General features: G+C 36.4%; 1 protein-coding gene across 1 annotated transcript; it reads right to left on the bottom strand.

The window, feature by feature from the left end:
* Positions 1-282: 282 nt before the first annotated feature.
* Positions 283-18,828, bottom strand: LOC114240786 (peroxidase-like). Its single transcript, XM_028171468.2, has 12 exons — positions 18,661-18,828; positions 10,426-10,565; positions 10,171-10,335; positions 9,261-9,448; positions 7,751-7,946; positions 7,492-7,680; positions 6,384-6,531; positions 4,593-4,749; positions 3,757-3,930; positions 2,596-2,794; positions 2,249-2,354; positions 283-1,080 (listed from the first exon to the last, which is right to left on the bottom strand). The coding sequence occupies exons 1-12, from the start codon at positions 18,792-18,794 to the stop codon at positions 1,014-1,016; spliced, it is 1,863 nt and encodes a 620-aa protein (XP_028027269.2). The 5' UTR covers positions 18,795-18,828; the 3' UTR covers positions 283-1,013.
* Between the last annotated feature and the right edge of the window lie 1,758 nt (positions 18,829-20,586).

The following is a 20,586-nucleotide window of genomic DNA, read 5'->3' as shown; positions in this document are numbered from 1 at the left end:
GGAATCATAGTTCCGGTCATCGTTCTTGGCGGACTGTCGCTTGCGACGAAGGGCTCGGCGAGTAAACTAACCCACAGACACAGCTCACTGAGTTTCTCGCCGAATCTTCTCAGTGGGTTACGATTCCGATCCAGTGGTAGATTCTGCGAAGCACTGCTCTTGCTAAGGTTAGTGTTAGCAACGTCATCAGGTTTAAGCCCCGTGAGCTCACCTACTAATTCGGCGAATCTAGAATAACCCCTCAAGGTTACTAGAATAGGTAGAAAAAGAAAAACATAGTGTATTCAAATATTTATTGATATATACAAGTATGTTTCATAAAACCATCAAATTCAACATTTCTTTCTTTTAATCATTCTGTATTTTTTATTTTAAGTTACGAGGGAATGAACATGATTTATTACATAACATAAGACAGCTACAAGGCAACAACGAGCCTCCCTGCATCGCCGTCAACTGAAATTGGAACGAATACTGGAGGTTGAAACAAATGTGCCTTGTGTGTCGTGCTGTTGCTTAATTCTTCTTAACGCCATGATGAGTATACAGATTAAGCTGACGCCTAATCATGAGGCACTCTGACTCTTTCTCAATACAATTGAATTGTTGCTGTTATTACAAAGCATTCATCATTTTTAATTTTTTTATTTATTCAAATTTATATTATTTAACATCAATAGTCTTGATTTTTGAATGGAAAGAAAGTCAAAAATGTTTATTATATGTATAGGCAGACGACGATCCCATGACCGACCAGATTTGATTACCAGTGCCCATTATCACCAATAAATGAATTGATAACTACTAATGAATTAACCACGCTTTATTTTCCGTAAATGAATCGTATAAAATCAAACTGATAGTATAATGGTAACATTAATTTTATATTAGATGGTGCAGTCTTAGACCTCATATTTCCACACGCATTCACGTAGTCGTTTCAAAATTACTACATAAAATGAGTTAAGTCATGAACTCGCTGTCCGCCATTTACATTAAAAGATATTTTAAGTTTACGATTCTTCTTTCCAGTGTGTAAAGTCTATAGCCGGAATTTCATCACAGCTGACCAAATTGTTCCTGAAACCACAAAATGACGTATAAATTAACGAAATTCAGTTCGTTCTCTTAGCAGTAGATAGGGAATTAGCATCGTGAGATCTTGTGACGACCACCGCTTTCAACTAGTCACTCTCCGAATAAGGATAAATGGTTCAAGAGAGAAAGTCTTAGAGGTTGATCGTCCGCAAAATTGATTTTATTTTTCCATCAACACTTTATCAAATTTTTATACCTAGCTTCCTTGGTATTGTCATCACGGGCTGGTTACCAATTTCATGCCTTTTTTCATTACCTACTGCGAAGCCTGCCGCAATTCGAAGGCAGAAATAAAATGGGATCCGTTGTGCAAAGCAAAAACGGTTTTGACTTGATGTCCTATAGTGTTTCTTTCCGTTCACATTGTCGTGTCTATGGGCTTTCAGTGGGCCGAAAAGATGATGATGATGTAAAATATACAGAATAGCGGTAACTTTTAACCTAATAAATATCAATTGATGTAAAGATAACAATAAAGAAACTGTTGTGTATTTTGTTCAGCAACTATTTGTCAATCTGCCTGTATTCCCTTATCTCGCTTAAGGTAGTAGCGACCTCTCCTGAACTACCTTCAACCTTTATCGTATTTCTCGAAATTTATTTTTATGTCCAATTTAACAGTGAGTATCGAAAGCCAGCCCGGATAGGTTACAACCAACCTGACCATTTCTCTACCACAAAACTTTGGTTTGTGTGATGGCTTTCACTCTGATGTCGGTGCGGTCCGCTAACCACGGAACTCGTTCACGGTCAAATCTTTTTTTTCTACCTATTCGCTACGCATGCACAGGTAGGTGAGCTCTCGGGCTCAACCTGAGAGAATTTGTAAGCACTGACCCTAGCAAGTGCAGTGCTTCGCAGAATCTACCACCGGATTGGAATCTCGACCCACTCAGAAAATCCTGCAAGAAACTCAATGGGCTATGTCTATGCGTTAGTTCACTCGTCGAACTCGAAACGCCGTGATCGACGAATTTGACGAGAACAGTGACTTAAAAAGCTTAAAAGCAGCAAGAGTGAATCCGGTGGATCCGACAAGGCATATATCAAGCGACGGCGCGGCGGCGACTTTATCCCGTCGCCTGGTTTGGATATGGGCATGAGTTCGATTGTGCATCTAAAAACAAAAAAAGAACAGAAAATGTCTTACCCTTTTCCAACGATAGTGAAAGCCTTGGGTTGGATTTTTTCAACGTCATCTCCCACATAGCATAGCAGAAGCGCTAAAGAAGCTTTCCTAATTTCTTGAAGTTGTTCTGCAATTATTTTTATGTTAAATATATTTCTAAATACCTTTATAGCTACTTGTTGTAATCTACGTTCAAAATCCCCTTTTTAAATATTATACCTATCTAAAGAAAGTGTGATGAGTATTTTTAGGATCGAAAAAAAATAATAAAATTCATGCTGATATGACGATGCTTATACAACATGATAAGATAGTGAATAATGAAGACATGTGGCACTCACCCCAAAAGAAAAGAAAAGGAAACTCACCATAATTAAAGGCATGTGGGCGATTAGGCCTTTCATACCAATGTCTGTCAATGATAATACTTCTTTTAAGTTGGTTTGATAACAAACAGTGTACAGTTGGTGGAACTTGAGCTCCTTCTATCACGTTCTCTACCCAAATACCTGCCATAAGTTCTATGTCTTCGGCCGTCTCATAAACTTGTTTGAGCTGTCGTATTTTCTGGTTAAGCATTTACAATAAATATGAATTATTTTTCATGTGTCATTGAAATACAATAGGCCAAGGAAATGAATTAATACATCTCTAAATTACTGAAAGCATGCATATGCTACTTTTATTCACATTCATTGAAATTTATATGATAAAATATTACACATCAAAAATGTTACGAAATTAAAACATGTGATGTCATCCATTTTCAGATATTACTATACTAATACGTGTTACTGTCTCACGAAAAGCTACTTGATTTTGACATATTCTGCTTGGATAGTTCTAACAGGAGTTTAAAAAATGTTCTAATTTCTCTACGAACACTGTTAATTGTTCAAGCAATTTATTAATTCACCGGTATCTATGCAAACTCTAATAATGTAGTTAAAAACTGCAAAGCCTTAAAATTATTATGTGCTGAAATCTCCTTCTAGTTTTTTTAAAATAATGGAACCAGCCATTTTTCAATCAATAATTAATTATTAAGTTGCTGTTTTTTTTAAAAAAAAATATTGATTCGATGGTTGGACGAGCTCACAGCCCACCTGGTGTTAAGTAGTTATTGGAACCCATAGACATCTACAACGTATAAGCGCCACCCACCTCGAGATATTAGTTCTAAGGTCACAGTATAGTTACAACGGCCCCACCCTTCGAACCGAAACGCATTACTACTTCACGGCGGAAATAGGCGGGGTGGTGGTACCTACCCGTGTGGACTCCCAAGAGGTCCTTACAACGGCTGCCCCATCCTTCAAACCGAAACGCAATACTGCTTCATGGCAGAAATAGGCAGGGAATCAAAGTCCGTGTTGCTGTACTGTGTATAGCTTGCTTACCCTTGGAACTAAAATTAGAACTAGGCATTAGATCTCTAACATAGCGTAACCAGCATTAATATTGGAGTATATTAGTCGCGATAGCGATTGCTCACCTATTCAACTAAAAAACTCATAGTACTTTCTTACCTCATCACTAATGTGGTCCGTTAAATCGTCGAAATCAACATGTTTTTTTGAATAGCCCGAGCAGAAGTCTCTGTATTTTGTGTAAGAAGGTAGTCCAAAATATCTGCCCTTAGCTAAATCTGTTGTCGGTATATCGAAAATTTCTTGCACGGGTCCTAAGCCGATATCTGATATCTGTAAACAAATTTTAATATTTCCATGAAAGAATTAACGATAATTTCATTAGGCTTTTTAGATTTAGATAAGTACTTTCCACAAGCTTCGTTTGAAGGAAGGACATGTCATAGCGCTCGGAAAACATCATGGAGGGGAGCTCATTCCAAAGCTGGATGGTAGGTGGTAAAAAGATCTCTGGAAATGCACTGTGAATGAACGCAGTGGCTCCAGGTAATATGGATGGGATGAACTCTACTCAAGTGGAGGCCGTGTGATGGAAAAAACGAGATAATGGGATCATCTCGAAAAATTTCTCAGAGCACTCTTTATGGCTTAGGTGGGTGGACGAGCTCACGGCCCTCCGTGTATTAAGTGGGTACCAGAGCCCTTAAACATCAACAACGTAAACGCCGCCATCCACCTTGAAACATAAGTTCTAAGCCCTCAGTTTTTACAGTACAACAACTGCATCATCCTTCAAATGGAAACGCATTACTGCTTCACGACCGAAATAGACAGGGTTGTAATACCTACCCGCACAAGCTCCCAATACATCCCACCACTAGTAATAACGCAAGTTAAAATTTTAACACCGGTACAGTTGCATCACTTGACACGAATGCACCGGACGTCTTATTATTTAGGCTACGACGACTTGAATAACTCATTACGATACTAACATCAGGATCTACGGTGGAATCAGCTTTGCCAGTGGCTTGATAATACGATCCTCGTGTTACGGTCGACATTATGTCACCTATAGCTAAAGACTGGACGCTCAGAGAGAAGTTCACCATCGGTACCTCTTTAATGAAATTAAAGTTTTTATCAAAAAGTCTGAAATGAAAAGATATTCGAAATTTATTTCTTACTAGCGACCCGCCCTCGCTTCGCTTCGGAAACATTAAAACACAAATGAAACAAAAAAAAAAAATTTAAAAATTTTTAAAAAAGTAGCCTATGTTCATCAGGGACAATGTCGGCTTCTAATGGAAAAAGAATTTTTCAAATCGGTCCAGTAGTTTCGGAGCCTATTCGAAACAAACAAACAAACAAATTTTTCCTCTTTATAATATTAGTATAGAAAATTTAATTGTATTTGTAATTACACAATATTTTTTATTGATGGCTGAAACTTTTATGCCAACAACAAACTAAATTTAATGGGAAATCCAATCTCGGTAATTTTATCACCAATACGAGACACAGATTCACTACTAAGAAGAATCTGCAAGAATCACAAAGCTTGCTTTTTTATCAAATAGGTGTGTACGTGCTCTCACATCACCACACAAAAAACAATATTAAATTGTATCAAATAAAATGAGTAGAACTAAAACTAGAGCAGGTCTAAATTTTCTAAGCACTGACCAAAACAAAAAGACAAGAGTAAAAATCACAATTACATGTTTGTTAACTAATTTTTACTGCTTTATCAAGTTATACTTAAAATATATCTTAATATATATAAATTACATGTCACGTTGTTTGTCCGCGATGGACATCTAAACTACTGAACCGATTTTAACTTTTTTTTTAAGTATGTTATTTGTTCCAACTTAGGCCATAGAATGGTTTTTATTTCCAATAATGGTCGTAATGTTTATTAACTAACAATAAAATAATTTCTTTTGTTAATTATTGTCATTAATTGTAGGATTCATAAGTCTAAAACAGATGGCGCCTTAAAACAGTTTTTACAGACAATTGTAATACTGTCTGACATTAATATCTCATAGATGGTGCTGTGTTAAGAATACCAACGTTTCACATAAGCTACAATTTAATGGCATAAACACCACGTGTTGCTGAGGCTAAAGTATAAGTGAAATTTATTTCGTAGTAAACGCAATACAGTGAAATCCAATTGTTCTTACTTTGTTAATTTTTGGTATTAGCATAGCCGGGAACGTGTTATTTAGAAACAAAAACCTTAGTCACAGCAACGTGTGGCCGGGTCTGCTAGTTATATATAAAATTGTTAATAACAATAATCAACATAAGAAATCATTTTATTGCTAATTAATAAATATGGCGACCATTATTCGAAATAAAAACCATCCTATGGCCTAAGTTGGAACAAAACACATATTTAAAAAATAGTTAATATCGGTTCAGTAGTATAGGTGTCCATCGCGGACAAATAACGTGACACATTATATATATTAAGATATATTAATTATTAATTAACTAGTTAATTTTTAGTAAATATTCAATTTATTTAAAAAAAATTGAACCAAACAGAATATTATTGATTTTAGAAGATAAACACAATATAATTATATGTTTTATATATCTCCCACGCTCCTTCGAAGCCGTTGACTTTGACGTTACTGCAACTACTTGATTTCTAATCATATACAAAGGTATATGATAATATTTTTTAGTATAAGATATTTGCACTAAAGGGTGCAAAAACTATTATTCGTTATTTTTTGTTTCGAATATATTTTGTAGTTATTAAAGCTTACTTTTGAGCGCCGTATTGTATTGTATGAAACCACCTGCTCGCGTATGCGTATTCTAGAGCAATTTGAGGTACAACCGTTTCATCGTATATGTCCCTGAAGCCCGTTGAGTTACCTAATATTATTTCATCTTCAATCATGTTATCTTTACCTACAAATTAAATTTGATTTACAATTATTGTTCTTTATACGGGATGTCTCACCAAGAGTAAATCAAGCCGAAACGTGGCAATAGTAACAATAACGTATATCACTTTATGATGTTTAAAAAAATCTTAGTCGTAATTAGTAAATTCTTACAAAAAAAATATATTTTATCAGCTGTTCACGATGACAACCCTAAATACAAACAACGACTAGCGGCGACGGCGAAATCCCTCAAAGGAAAAACGTATGCAGTGTGCGGATTTAATTCGTACGACAAGTGTTCATAATTTGCTTCCACTTCCGATACAAATTCAAAACTTTTGATATCTGGCAGTCCTTATTTTTTACTGCGAATCATATTACGGTTACCTTCATTCAAAAACATAATTCAAGGGTTGGCAGAAGAATAGTTTGTTCGTTATGTTTAAGTGCTTTTTATTCCGAAACTATTCACTTAAGAACTTATGTTTTCGTCGTATCGATTAATCTCATACAACATCACCTACAGTTTTCAGCTTGATATACCCTTTGTGTGACACCCTGTATAGGGCTAATTGCCTTATACTATATTAGTAGTATTATTATCAATTGAAAAATTCATATCACGGAATCATCTTTAATCTGTATTTATAAAAATCGAAATGTGTATTCGTGTATTTCCCCCCTATAGAGACTTCCTATTCATTTCTTCCTATTATCTTCTTCCTATTAATATTTATAGATCTTTTTTTATCCTGTTGATGCTGGTCAAGATATGAGAGCTAAGTGATAAAACTATTGTGTTGTCATTGGTCAATAATAGTTGGACAACATTTCTAGTTAATCGGGCGTTTTGAAGCGGTGATAATGACGTTTAAAGATTGAGTTACATACAAACAGACATAAATCTATAACCTAATAAAACAAGTAAAAAATCTGAAAGTGAGTAAATAAAAAAAGTTTGTATAAATTTAATAGAACTTACCCAAAATTTCGGGCAGAAATTCGTAATAGAACATTTGCAGATGAAAAGCGACAACAATATCTCTCGCAGTATAAAAGAGTCGTTCGTCATCCCAGCTAGGATTGAGATTTGCTAGTTGTTGAGCCACATAGTTATGGAAGCGCCAGAACCATGTTGTAAACAGATTACTGCCCAATACTCCATTTGGTACTGAAGAATAAAATAAAATATATTATCTTTCTTATTCAAGCCATTAAATGAAGAATCAAAAATTCATTACCATTTCTACTGCACCCTGTACTAATAGCTTGCTTGATAAAACAAGTGGTATTATCGCTGGCGTCGCTAGGGAACTGTCTGCCATTAACCACTTCGTATTTCAACTGTCCACCTTCATAAGACCTAACTTGATTTAAAGAACCAGCAGAAAACTCGTAAATATTAGATAAATCAAAGAATGTCGTAGTGAAATCGATCTGAAATAAAAAATACCTATGTAACTAAAATTACATAGTCTAGTGAATAAATGAAATTAAATGAAGTAAATAATTAAATATTAAACGCTGTTATATGTTACGTTTTTTTTTCCACAGGAGAAAATCGCCGGATCCCCATCCTTTTTTTTATGAGTGAAGGATTGGTGGTGGCCCGGAGGCCTTTCAGTTTCACCAGGACAGGTGGACGAGCAAAGGCTCAGCCAGGAGGGGTAGGATTTGCTAACAGCTGCCGGAGCGCCTTCGAAGGAGACCTAACAACTCTAGAGCAACTGCTTCGGGAATTAATCTACTACCAGATCGGAATCGCAGCCCGCTGAGAAAATCCGGCGAGAAACTCAGCGCGCTGATGCATGGATTAGGCTGCACGTCTCTCGAACTCTTTGTTGAGTTCGACGAGTACGGTTACCGAGGTATCTAAGAGCTGAAGGCGTCTAATGCAAAGGTTATTATTGAATCTGATGGATCCGTAAGGATGTGTCTAGGGCGTCGACGGTGACTAGCTCCTGCATGATTCAGGGAGTAGTCAGCGGCGGCAACGATAAGGCGATTAACATGACGCATAGCCTTATCGAAGTACCGTTCCGACGCTGAATTTATGTATTTCCGGATTGATTCGAGGCCCAGGTCGTCGTGTAGGTCAACGTTCCTCACGAACCACGGAGCTCCGACAGCTAACCTGCAAAAACGGAACTGTAGGAATTGGAGGGTGTCTATATGCGTGCGGGACGCGTGAGCGAACACCACACTCGCGTAAGTCATGACGGGCCTTATGCAGGTTTTGTAAAGTGTCACCTTGTTCCGAAGGGACATTTTACTCCGCTTACAGATCACGGGGTAGAGTATGCCGTGAATAAACGCGGCACGGTCGCCGACTGATTTTATATGCGGGCGGAATGTCATCGATGCATCCAGGGTGACGCCCCAGTACTTGACCTTCCTGGCCCAGGGTATGAGTTGTCTATAGAGAGTAATCGGGGGTGTGAGATTCTTCCTCCTAATCCAGGAGGACATCCGTGTGGAGCTTCGCCTTTGAAATAGCACAGTACTTTTCGTACTTTTTTATTTTAATATTTAAAATCTACGTGCTATATTCGGTTTGGTGTTAAATTCCGTGTTCAAAGCTCCAAATATAACATTATCATGTACTAAAACATTGTGGAGAAAAAAAAAAGTTTTTGGAAGCCCAGTGTCACCCCTTCCGCCTTTAGAATAATGTTTTCTTTATTAGCAACCATGGTAGACTAGTACCTAATGATAACTGATGTTTTCCTTGACGGTTACATATTTACTTACTCGACTAGGAGTCGTGCCATTCTCAATGCATCCCAGATTTTGGAACGTCATAGGTATTGTCATGTTAAAGCACTTGTGCCCCGAAAATCGGTGAACCGGGTCGAATTCTGGTATGAAGTTAGGAGCACACATAGGATCAGATTTTCCCTCTTCTTTACAGCAGTAAGGCCTATCCACGATGTAATTCACTGAAATTGGCTTTACGATAATTACTGCTATTACGATTTTGGAATAAATTTCTTTATCGTGTTAAATTTAGAATGATTGTTCTTGAAGTAAGAGCTCTCATTTAGGTACCATCAACCTGACCACTTCCGGTGTGAAACATAATGGTGCATTCATGCAATACCTGCAATTGGATTCAATGCATTCCGGCTTGAAGAGTAAGAAAGATATTGTACCAATTAGATTTGATCAAACTTTAATTCTGGGTGTAACTAGGTAGAAAACATAATTTACGAAGTTTTCGTAATCTTATGACGAATATTCAACTGTGCCAATGTTCGACACTACTACATCTAGGAGGTAAATACGTACTCAATATTGTATTCACAGAAAAACTTTTACGTTAAAAAAATTACATCTATCATGATAATACTTCAATTACTTATTTTGAGTTTACTAAAATCTTAAAATCATAACTTATGAATTTTTGTATTGGTGTAAGGTCTCTCTGAGTCCACCCAAGTGGTAGTTTGTGGCAGACCTAGGCAGGATGATGGTACCTATTCGAAATCCAGATATGCCAGTCTGTGGCAGTATAGACTGCAGCCTATTTATTCTCCGTTGTTATGATTAGTCGCCTTTTATAACATTTACGAGAAGAGACAGTATGGTACTATTCTACACAATACAACCAATAAATCGCCATCGCTGCACCACTCTTAATTTAGTGATATGTGGATCTTACAGATGTCATGTGCGGAGACAACATCAATGGCCATAAACTCAATGTAATACGCAGACAACTGCGTTAATTTTGCATCTGTAGCCAATCCTACTGTCAATAGATTGTTCTTGATATGTCTGGCTAGAGGATACTCCTTCCCTGAACTGGTCAGCCTGGGCTCAAAATCTGGAAGAAAAATTTTCAGTGTTGTTTACATTCTTAATACATCAGTAGTCCTGAAAATTTTTAATATTGAATTGAATACGAAATTTATACCTTCACGAAAATCGGCGGGCAGGATTCTGAAAGTTGGTGTATGGTATGCTCCCCGGGTAGGATAATAAAGGTTATTGCAGCTACCGTCTGTACGCCTCCATTCGGTCTCGTCACAAGGCTGAATATTATTCGCACATGTACTGAAAAACAAACTTAACCTCTAACAATTCAGTTTTTAACATATTTTGAAAACAATAATGTTTTGTGTTTGATGGTCTTAGAGATTGCTCTTAAAGGCTTATTACATTTGCCTGAATTTAGTCGACTGAATTCAGGGCATAGTTTTTCAAGTACAAATAGTTTTGACATAAAGTTGGCCCACTTTTGGGCATTGTCCTTTAGAAACTTCTGATTACACTGTTCTAAATTCAGTTACTGAATCAATTGTCAGGTTAAACGCGACGAAGTAAGACGTGTCGTGTACGTAAGAAGATGGCCCCAGTATTGTCTAGACAACAACAAAATTTTTGTTATTTCGTTGTTTTTTGTTTAAATTTCTCAAAAAAAAAACAAGAATATCGGTGAAGAAATATTTATTGCTGTGCGGAATGTTAGCAAATACAGTCAAAATCTGTTATAACGACATCGAAGGGACTGCTCATATTCAGTCGTAAAAACCGATAGTCGTAACAACCGGTGATGTTTAATGTGTATCGTGCAAGTACAAACAAATCGATAGGATTGGAAAAATATATTTATTCAACTATGTATATTTTGTTTATCTATACTAATATTATAAAGAGGAAAGATTTGTTTGTTTGTTTGTTTCGAATAGGCTCCGAAAGTACTGGACCGATTTGAAAAATTCTTTTTCCATTAGAAGCCGACATTGTCCCTGATGAACATAGGCTACTTTTTTTAATTTTTTTGGTTTCATGTGTGTTTTAATGTTTCCGAAGCGAAGCGAGGGCGGGTCGCTAGTTACACATAAGTACGAGGCATATTATTTTTCTGTGAGCATAAAATCTGTAATTTTGGTCTGTTTGGGACACTTCTGTTGTGCATAGATATGTATTTTGTAATTCACGTTGGATTTTAATTAACGTATCGTCATCGCTCTTTCCAAATGGTTGAAATTGTCGAGTGTGATACACCATATTCCTTTGCTAAGTCTTTGTTTGAAATTTCGCTCTCTAGCTTAGATACAATACGCGATTTTTCTTCAATATTAATTTGTTTTCTTTTTCTTTGCGACATTTTGAAAGTTTCACGAATAACTCCACAAAATTTTGGTGCGTCTTGTGTATAGATAAGTAACAAACTTACTGAAGAGATATAAAGAAGCGGGCTTTGACTCTACTGCATGCAAGTGTTTTGTTTCTAAGAATTAGAAAAGACCCTACACTAAACTAAATCCTATTGTTTTCTTTCCTGATTTTAATAGCCATTGAAGACAAATGTGGATACCTATTCAAATTGATTACAATACAGCTTAGCCGGTCGTTCCAACAGATCTAATTCTCCGAAATATTAGTTAAATGTGGTCGTTTTATGAGCTATGTCGTTAGTAGCAATGTCGTATAAAGCAATGTTTTTAATAAGGCGGTCATATAGCATTCAGCCGGGACCTTGGTTCTAGGTTATTATAACCGGCATGTTGTTCTAAACGATGTCGCAGTAAACGGTTTTGACTGTATGAACATTATGAGTGATTTAGAACCAGTAGACTTCAAAAGTTATCTATAAATGGATTCGATCTCGTTTGACCTAATATTAAACCTTGTTACACTGTTTATTCAAAAGCAGGATACTATCCTACGACAGTCCATTATATATCTATTATATAACTATTACATATCTAATCCTACGATAGTATAAGTCCAAAAGAAAGATTGGTTGTAACATTAAGATTACTTGCAATAGGAAATTCTTATCAAGATTTAAAATTTAGTTCTTCAATATCCCAACCCCTGATGACAAAAACTATCCCTGAAACATGTCGGGCTATTTATAAATATCTGGCACATTAAATAAAGGCGACCGAAATTAATACTTTTTATTCGGAAGCAAAAAACAAAGTAAAACGTTCTTACACACGGAGAGCTATGGGACGACTGAATGAAACTATTCAGTAACTAAATGCGATTACACCTTCCTAAATGCGTTTCTAATTAGGCTTCTAAATGATTCAGTCAGTCAGAAAACATCCTTGCTACTGAATTCAGTAGACTAACTTACTTAATGCTATTACACTTGACTGAATTCAGCAGCGACTGAATTCAGTCGTCTGAATTCAGCCAAGTGTAATAAGCCTATTAGCGATAAAACCGCCGATTGTCCTTTTTTTTTATTTAATGTCGCAATTTAATTTTTTTTAATATAATAAAGCATACGCTCTCCTTCTCTCTCTCTCTTTTAGCCCAACAGCTGTTCTGTCGCGATTTGAAGGTATATTTTGTAAGCATATTTTGTAATTAAAAAAAAGTCTAAGGACACAACTGAACGTTTGCCTGAACGTGATAACCAAACGAATCTAGGGCGAGTTGCTATATACACAGAGATTTGCTGTGACAGTCGCTTTCTTAAAATTAGAAATTATTTAAAAAAAAACAGTTTTTAGAGAGAGAGAGAAAGAGAGAAGACACTTTATGGCACACCAAAACACGATTTACATTCAAAAAACAGTCAAAAAGCAGACACATTTGTACAATAGGCGGTCTTATCGCTAAAAACGATCTCTTCCAGACAACCGTTTAATTTACAGAAATTCTGGAAAATATAAAAATATAGCAGGTATGTTGCGGCGTACTAAAGACAATACATTATTATAGAAAATATATACATACAAGAACAGATATACCGTTTACATATAATATGAAATATATAGCTAACTGAATTATCACCAATATACATACTTACATAAAATACATACTAATAATCTATATATTAATATATGAAGCAAAAACTTTGTATCCCTTTTTACGAAAATTGCGCGGACGGAGGAGTATGAAATTTTCCACATTTATAGAGAATATTGAGAAGAAGTGCACAATGTTATAGTGTAGTCTTGGCGAAATTTGTGATTATAGAAGTATAAAATACAATCATACATATAAAATACAATACGTATAAAATACAATAGTGTACAAACTTACAATTACAATTAATTATAGTCGAATTTCGAGTACTGCGGGACCTCTAGTATACTTACATACACATAATAAATCAACAGTATGGAAATAAAACAAACAGCCCTTTTTTTGTCAGGAGGAAATCACCGGACTTCCGCCCCCACTGGGTATGGAGGGCGGGGCATGTCGGAGTTGAACCGACTAAAACCTCCTGTCGCTCAACAACCAGCATCCAAACCTCGCATGAGACAGAACTCATGAAAAGGCAAAGGAGGGAAAGTGAAGCGTTTAGTGCGGAGCACATCTCTTCCATCACCCTTCCCCTCGGGACACCGGACCGGCGGTCGTCGGCGCCACGACCACCAGCCCTCTCGGGAAACAAATAAACTTAAGCAGATAAGTAGTGTTCCTTCAGCATTCTTTTAAAGCAGTTTAAAGTTGGAGCACTTCTCACTGCATCCGGCAGAGCATTCCACAATCGAACCGCCTGGACGGTGAATGAATTATCAAAGAATGATGATGAATGCGCCGGCATTTTTAGTCTCAGGCTATCCGATGATCTCAGGGAAAAATTATGCGTATCACCTAGGAACTCGAAACGTTCTTTGAGATATGGGTATGGGGGTTAAAGAGAGTGCAATATTAATGAAAGGACATGAATATTGCGGAGAAGGCGAATAGGTAACCACTTGAGTTTAGTGCGAAAATCAGATACATCATCATATTTCCGTAAACCAAATATGAATCTTATGTAGAAATTTTGTAGCCGCTCAAGTTTATCAAGCTGTGTTTCAGTTAAATCAGTACAACTGGCATCGGCGTAGTCAAGAATTGGAAGAAGGAGAGATTGTGCTAGCGCAGTTTTAGTGGCAGTTGGAAGAACATTTCGTAACCGTCTCAAAGATCCAGCTGATGCAAACACCTTCCGGCTAACCTCTTTTATCTGTGCGTTCCATGAAAGGTTTTTATCAATTAAGGTTCCTAAATGTAACACAGTATCACTGATAGGAATTTGTACGCCATCGAATAAAATAGCAGGAAGCTGCGACCATTTCACTTTCGAGCACATTCTTGAACTACCGACAACAATGACCTGTGTCTTCGACACGTTCACCCTCAATCCATGCGAATTACTCCAACGGGATAATATTGATAAATCATTATTCAGCGTCTTCATCGCGTTGGTCAGTTCTGATAAAGAAGTTTGAGTATAGATCTGTAGATCATCTGCGCACAGGTGGTAAGAAGAAGTAAGTTGCATAGAAATATTATAGCATTTATAAAAATTGAAAAGAGTAAAGGAGATAAAACGCCACCCTGCAGTACACCTACGTGCGTTTCACACCATGAAGAATAGACGCTCTCACAGTGAATACGCTGTCGGCGACCAGACAGGTAACTTCGAAACCAACCAACCACGGTCGGAGATATGTTAATGGAGCTAAGGATGGCTAGAAGTATGTCGAAATCAACGGTACCAAATGCATTACTGAAATCCAGCAATGCCAACACCGTCAGTTTCCTACTCTCCATGCCAAGTCTGATGGCATCCGTAATAGTCACCAGGGCTGTGACCGTGCTATGACCAGGACGAAAGCCGGATTGGTAAGGGCTTAACAGCTGGTTCCTTGTAAGAAGCTCACTGAGCTAGTTGTGAATCAAGCGCTCTAAAACCTTTGAAAGAAACGGTAGAATGGAAATTGGACGGTATTCTGAAAAGGATATGGGATTCGGCTTTTTTGGCAGTGTTGTAATTTGTGCTTCTTTCCAAGCCTTTGGAAAGTTGCCGCTAGATAATGAGTGATTGAGGATATGACAGATAACGGGAAGGATTTGGTCCAGGACAGGAAGGATCATATTACGGGCGACACAGTCACTTCCGACTGTATTGGATAATTGTTATAGATAATATTCTCCGCTTAACATCACAAGCCGTTAGGTGATTAAAAACAAATGGAGAGCAATTTGGGACTGGAAGAGATGAAATATGATTTAAGGATTTTGATTTATTTGCCCCATCAAAATGCGACGACGCACAGAAATGTTGATTAATTAAATCAATACTCGACTGTGATAAATGAGTGTTATGTTGTGATTTTCCAATCCCCAGTGATCTAAGAAATTTCCAGACTTTAGCTGAATAAAAATTAAATTTTCGGCAGCACTATGGATATGTTGGCGTTGTGCATCCCTACACACCCTGTTGCATTGATTGCGGATTCGATGATAATTTGTGCTATGTTCGAGGGTAGGTTTTTTCTGATATTTTAATTTAGCAGCCGCCTTCTTGGTTAAGAGACTTTTAATTTCATTAGTAAGCCACGGCGCTGGCAAATGTTTTAATTCTCACTGGTCGACATGGTGCATGCTTGTTATATAGATCAGTTAATTTTGGATTGAACTGATCAACTTTCTCATTGATTGAGGTAGAACACGTCAAAGCAGTCTAGTCAATGCTGCCTGCATCTTCTCGAAGTCTTTCAAGATTCATACCGTTAAAACTGCACAGCAGAAGAATTTTTGACTTAGTCTTAGGAGGTCATACTTTGTATGAGACGAAGATGGGAATCTTCGTCTCATACAAAGTATGACCTCCTTAGACGATGAAGACGTTCAGCTGATGCTTTCTCATATCATGATCCCTCATGATATGAGAAAGCATCAGCTGAACATTGTCCATAGTCAGCCACGTAGTAACGAGAAGAAACGAAAATAAGATCAAGAAGTGATGGAGTACAGTTTGTAAAATGATGTGTCGTGTTCAACGATAGAATAGTTAAATTTACTGATTCGATCATCGAGCGAAATAAAGTAGTTCGAGAATTGTTTTTAAGGAGGCATGTCTTAAAGTCACCCATGATAATGCTATGAGTATATGAACGCATTATGTTTTCTAGCAAAGTTACAAAAGAAGTAAAAAAATCTATACTTGACGAACGACAATAATAAACACCAAGTAAGATCTTCGTGTGTTGAAGTTCTATTTCAAGAAATAAATGCTCGCCCGCACATGGCGGTGTAGGCTTTGCCGATCCATTAACGACTGCACAATTAAAATATGAACGGATATAAATGGCAACGCCATCACCGCTGCCAGTAATACGGTCTTTCCTAAAAAGTTGAAAACCAGGAATGGTATAAGATGTTGAAGGAAGACATGGCTTAAGCCAGATTCTGACATAAGTATAGCATGGATATTCTTAGAATCAAAACTTGCAAGCATGTCAAGGAAATGAGCCGGAATACTCTGGGCATTGATATGAACGACATTAAAATTCCTAGGAACGCCAGAGAACCGTGAAGACAATGTTTCTACTAAAGAAGGCACACTAATATCGCTGTCGTCGCTGTTTGTTGAATAAAAAGTTTCAGATTCACTTGTATCTGTTGAGTTAAGCATATAAGTATATATATATATATATACTAGCTGACCCGGCAAACATTGTGCTGCCTTAAATAAGATTTCTAGGGAAATTCTAGTCTAATATATAAAATTCTCAAAAACCTCATTCAACCACATAATACCTCATTATAACCAAAAAAATGTATAAAAAAAAAATTTTTAGGTTGGACAACCCTTATCACTTAGGGGTATGAAAAATAGATAGTAGCCGATTCTCAGACCTACTGAACATACTATTGATACACAAATAAAACCAAAGAAACATGGCTGAAAAATGTATAGTGAGTAAGACAGGAGACCGGCTTCGTCCTCATCCCTACTACGTGATGTTTGCTGGATGAGTGGTGACACCTGGCGGGGATAACTGATCGATTGATAGTTGATCAGTAGTCGACCGGCGAGGGCGGGAGATCAAATCGAATTTTAAAAAAAATCATAATTAAAGGAACTTGAAATTATAAACTCAGAATAAGAATTTATCGTACTACAATTATTATTATAATATTTGATTGCCATCTTGCAACCTTATTGCGGATCTGTGCATAGAATAAAAAAATATATATCGGGATGGAAAAATAGGGGTTGATCGTATACGAGTGAAAATTGAGAGTAATATATATATATACATTTTTTTTATTTTAAGTCATGACAAAATAAAAAATAAAAACTTGCCAAAAAAATTAAAGTTAAAAAAAAAAAAAAATCGGGATGAAAAAATTGGGGTTGATCGTAGAGGGGTGAAAATTTAGGGTTGTATGTATTTTTGTATGCTGTATCATAAAAAAATAAAAACAAAAAATGTTGTCTAAAAAATAAAAAAATCAAGTTAGGGGTGGACCACCCTTACCATTTAGAGGGATGAAAAATAGATGTTGTTTGATTCTCAACCCTGACCGATATGCACGCTCAGATTCACGAAAATCGGTCGAGCCGTTTCGGAGGAGTTCAATCATGCATCCCGTGACACGAGAATTTTATATATTAGATATATATAATCAAAATATCAATACGATTATGAATATATAATTATACAAATCAATAATACCCACCAACTGGGAAGGTGTCTATGAAATATTAATTTAACTATAATAGAGACAAAACAAGCAAAAAGATAACAAAATAAAAGGAAATCAAAGTAGCAAAATAGAATACCTATATAAAATCGAACGTAGCAGTTAGGTAGTATAATGTTATTTGAAAATGAAAACATTAAATAGTAAATACAAAGCAAAAAAAAAAAAAAAACTAAAATGAAAGAAATACAAATCAGAAGCATGAGTAACAGTGAAAAGATTTACAGTATACTTAAATTCATCGCGATGTTTTCTTTATTAAACGTGGCTTTAAACTTAATACATGTAATTTTGCTGTATAGACGAAGATCAAAGGATCTTCGTCAACTTGTCAACGTTCGTCAACTTTAATTTTAAGTGGCAATTTTGCCACTTAAAAGTTGACAGTTAAGAAAACGTTCAATATCATGCACTGTCACTCAAATATTTAAATTTAAAATTAAATGTACGGTACATAGCGACAAAAGGCTACTTATAAGCTAGAAAACAGGTAGTTTTGAAATTAATACTTCAAGAATATAAACAAAATTAAGGATGAAATGAAAAAAAAAAAAAAAAGAAGTTGATAAGGAAAGTTAATTTCGCTTTAGAATTAAAACAAAAAAGTGTTATATAACACAAAATTTAACTTTATTCAAATTTCATTTAGTTTAAGTTAGTGTACCTAAGGTATAATCGATATTCTCACCTTAAAATATTAGCATTTTCATAGGCCTGTCTTTGCTCGTCTGTTAGAGGCGTACCTTCCCATGAGTCATAATAGACTGCTTTTGCTAGATTAACAACTAATATAATGAGAATGCTTATTGGCAGGAACGACATCGTAATGGCCTGTACAAGCAATACAATGGTTTCTCTATAATATTCTCAATTTATATATTTTAATTGAGTAAACATTGCATCATTTTTTAATCCTTTTGTACGTGAAACAAAAGAATATAAAAATGATTGTTTATAATTAAATTTAAGGTGTCATTCTGTTTTTTTCTACGATGGATGACTTTACATTTTGGATATTCGAATATAACGATTTAGACAAATAAGCATAATATTAACTGGGTGACATATTTGCACCTTGAAAATATATTATTAAAAATGCTTAAATTAATAAACGTTTTCTTTGTATATTTAACAGTATTTAGTCGATATTTGAAAGTTCAGCTCAAAACAATATTGGGAGGAGTGCAAAACACGGGAGTTCTCAAAGACTATTATTACAATTACCTACTACGAGTATAACCTGCGAGAAGGCGGGACCAAATGTGTGCTCGTTTCTCTAGAAAAGATCCGTTCGAATTTCAATTGGGAAACTACTGTTTGTATTATCATAATTTATATTGTATACGATACCAGTACGTATATATAAAGAGCTACATCTAGAGGGGGTGACGATTACTGTTAATGTTAAAATAAATCCTTCAAAATCGAGAGTATAAGTAACAATTCAAGACTGCATTAAAAAATGATACAAAAAACTGAACAGCTTAGCCAACAAACAAAATTTTCGTGAAAATAATGTTGAAAGAAACATACCGTAATATATTAGGTACATAAATGTAACAGATACAAATAAAGCTAATAAAAACGTGTTAAAAATACTACAGAATGTTGCCCTCACGTTCAATTTTCGCAGATTTCATTCGATTTATTCATTTTATTACACGTAAATGTATCAACTGGAGTTCCTTGTGGAAGGTATTGAATGTTCTTGGTGTACCCAATCATCTGATAGTGCTGGTACAGAGCCTGTATATCTACAGTCAGGGAGTTGTCAGAATCGATGAAGCTGTGTCCCAACCGTTCTGTTTTGGAAAAGGTGTCCGGCAAGGTTGCATACTGTCACCTATACTTTTTAATGCATATGGAGAGTACATCATGCGGCAGACTTGTGAAGATTGGTCGGGAGGTGTGCGCATTGGTGGAGCTCATATTACAAATCTCCGATATGCCGATGACACGACCCTGCTAGCTGCAGACGAATCTGAAATGTCTCTTTTCTTCAGCAAAATGGAACGTATCAGCAACAGCCTAGGCCTCTACATAAATAGATCAAAATCGAAATTAATGGTGGTGGATCGTGCAAATGTTCTAAGATTGAGGGGGGCGCTTGGATTAGAGGTTGTAGACGAATTCGTGTATCTCGGGTCCTGCATCAGCAACAAAGGCTCATGTGAAACTGACGTGCACCGACGTATCGGAATGGCTAAAAGTGCGATGTCTCAGCTACAGAAGATCTGGAGGAATAGAGGGATAAGTCTGAAAACTAAAACCAGACTGGTGCGGACTCTTGTTTTCTCTATCTTCTTGTATGGAACTGAAACATGGACGTTGAAAGCAGCAGACCGAATGCGCATCGATGCTTTCGAAATGTGGTGTTGGAGACGCATGCTAAGATGACAATAATAATATAATAATAATTCCGTGGACAGCCTTCCGGACTAACGTATCGATATTGAAGCAACTGGGCATCAAAATCAGACTGTCTACTGTATGTCTGAAGCGGATCCTCGAATATTTTGGTCACATTGCGAGGAAAGACGGCGATAACCTGGAAAAACTTATGATCACAGGGAAAGTTGAAGGCAACAGATCTAGAGGCCGCAGCCCGACTCGT

The sequence above is a fragment of the Bombyx mandarina genome, chromosome 22 (genome assembly GCF_030267445.1).
Source record: "Bombyx mandarina strain Sakado chromosome 22, ASM3026744v2".
NCBI classification, from domain to species: Eukaryota; Metazoa; Arthropoda; class Insecta; order Lepidoptera; family Bombycidae; genus Bombyx; species Bombyx mandarina.
This window is presented reverse-complemented; position numbering and strand designations above follow the sequence as displayed.

Bases quoted from the DNA above. Each gene is read 5' to 3' on its own strand.
- LOC114240786 (XM_028171468.2), bottom strand. From the start codon at position 18,794: ATGTCGTTCCTGCCAATAAGCATTCTCATTATATTAGTTGTTAATCTA. The intron at 2,795-3,756 runs GTAAGAAAGTAC...ATGCTTAACCAG, and splicing joins CGGACCACATTAGTGATGAG to AAAATACGACAGCTCAAACA. The intron at 1,081-2,248 runs GTAAGACATTTT...TTGTGGTTTCAG, and splicing joins TTCACTATCGTTGGAAAAGG to GAACAATTTGGTCAGCTGTG.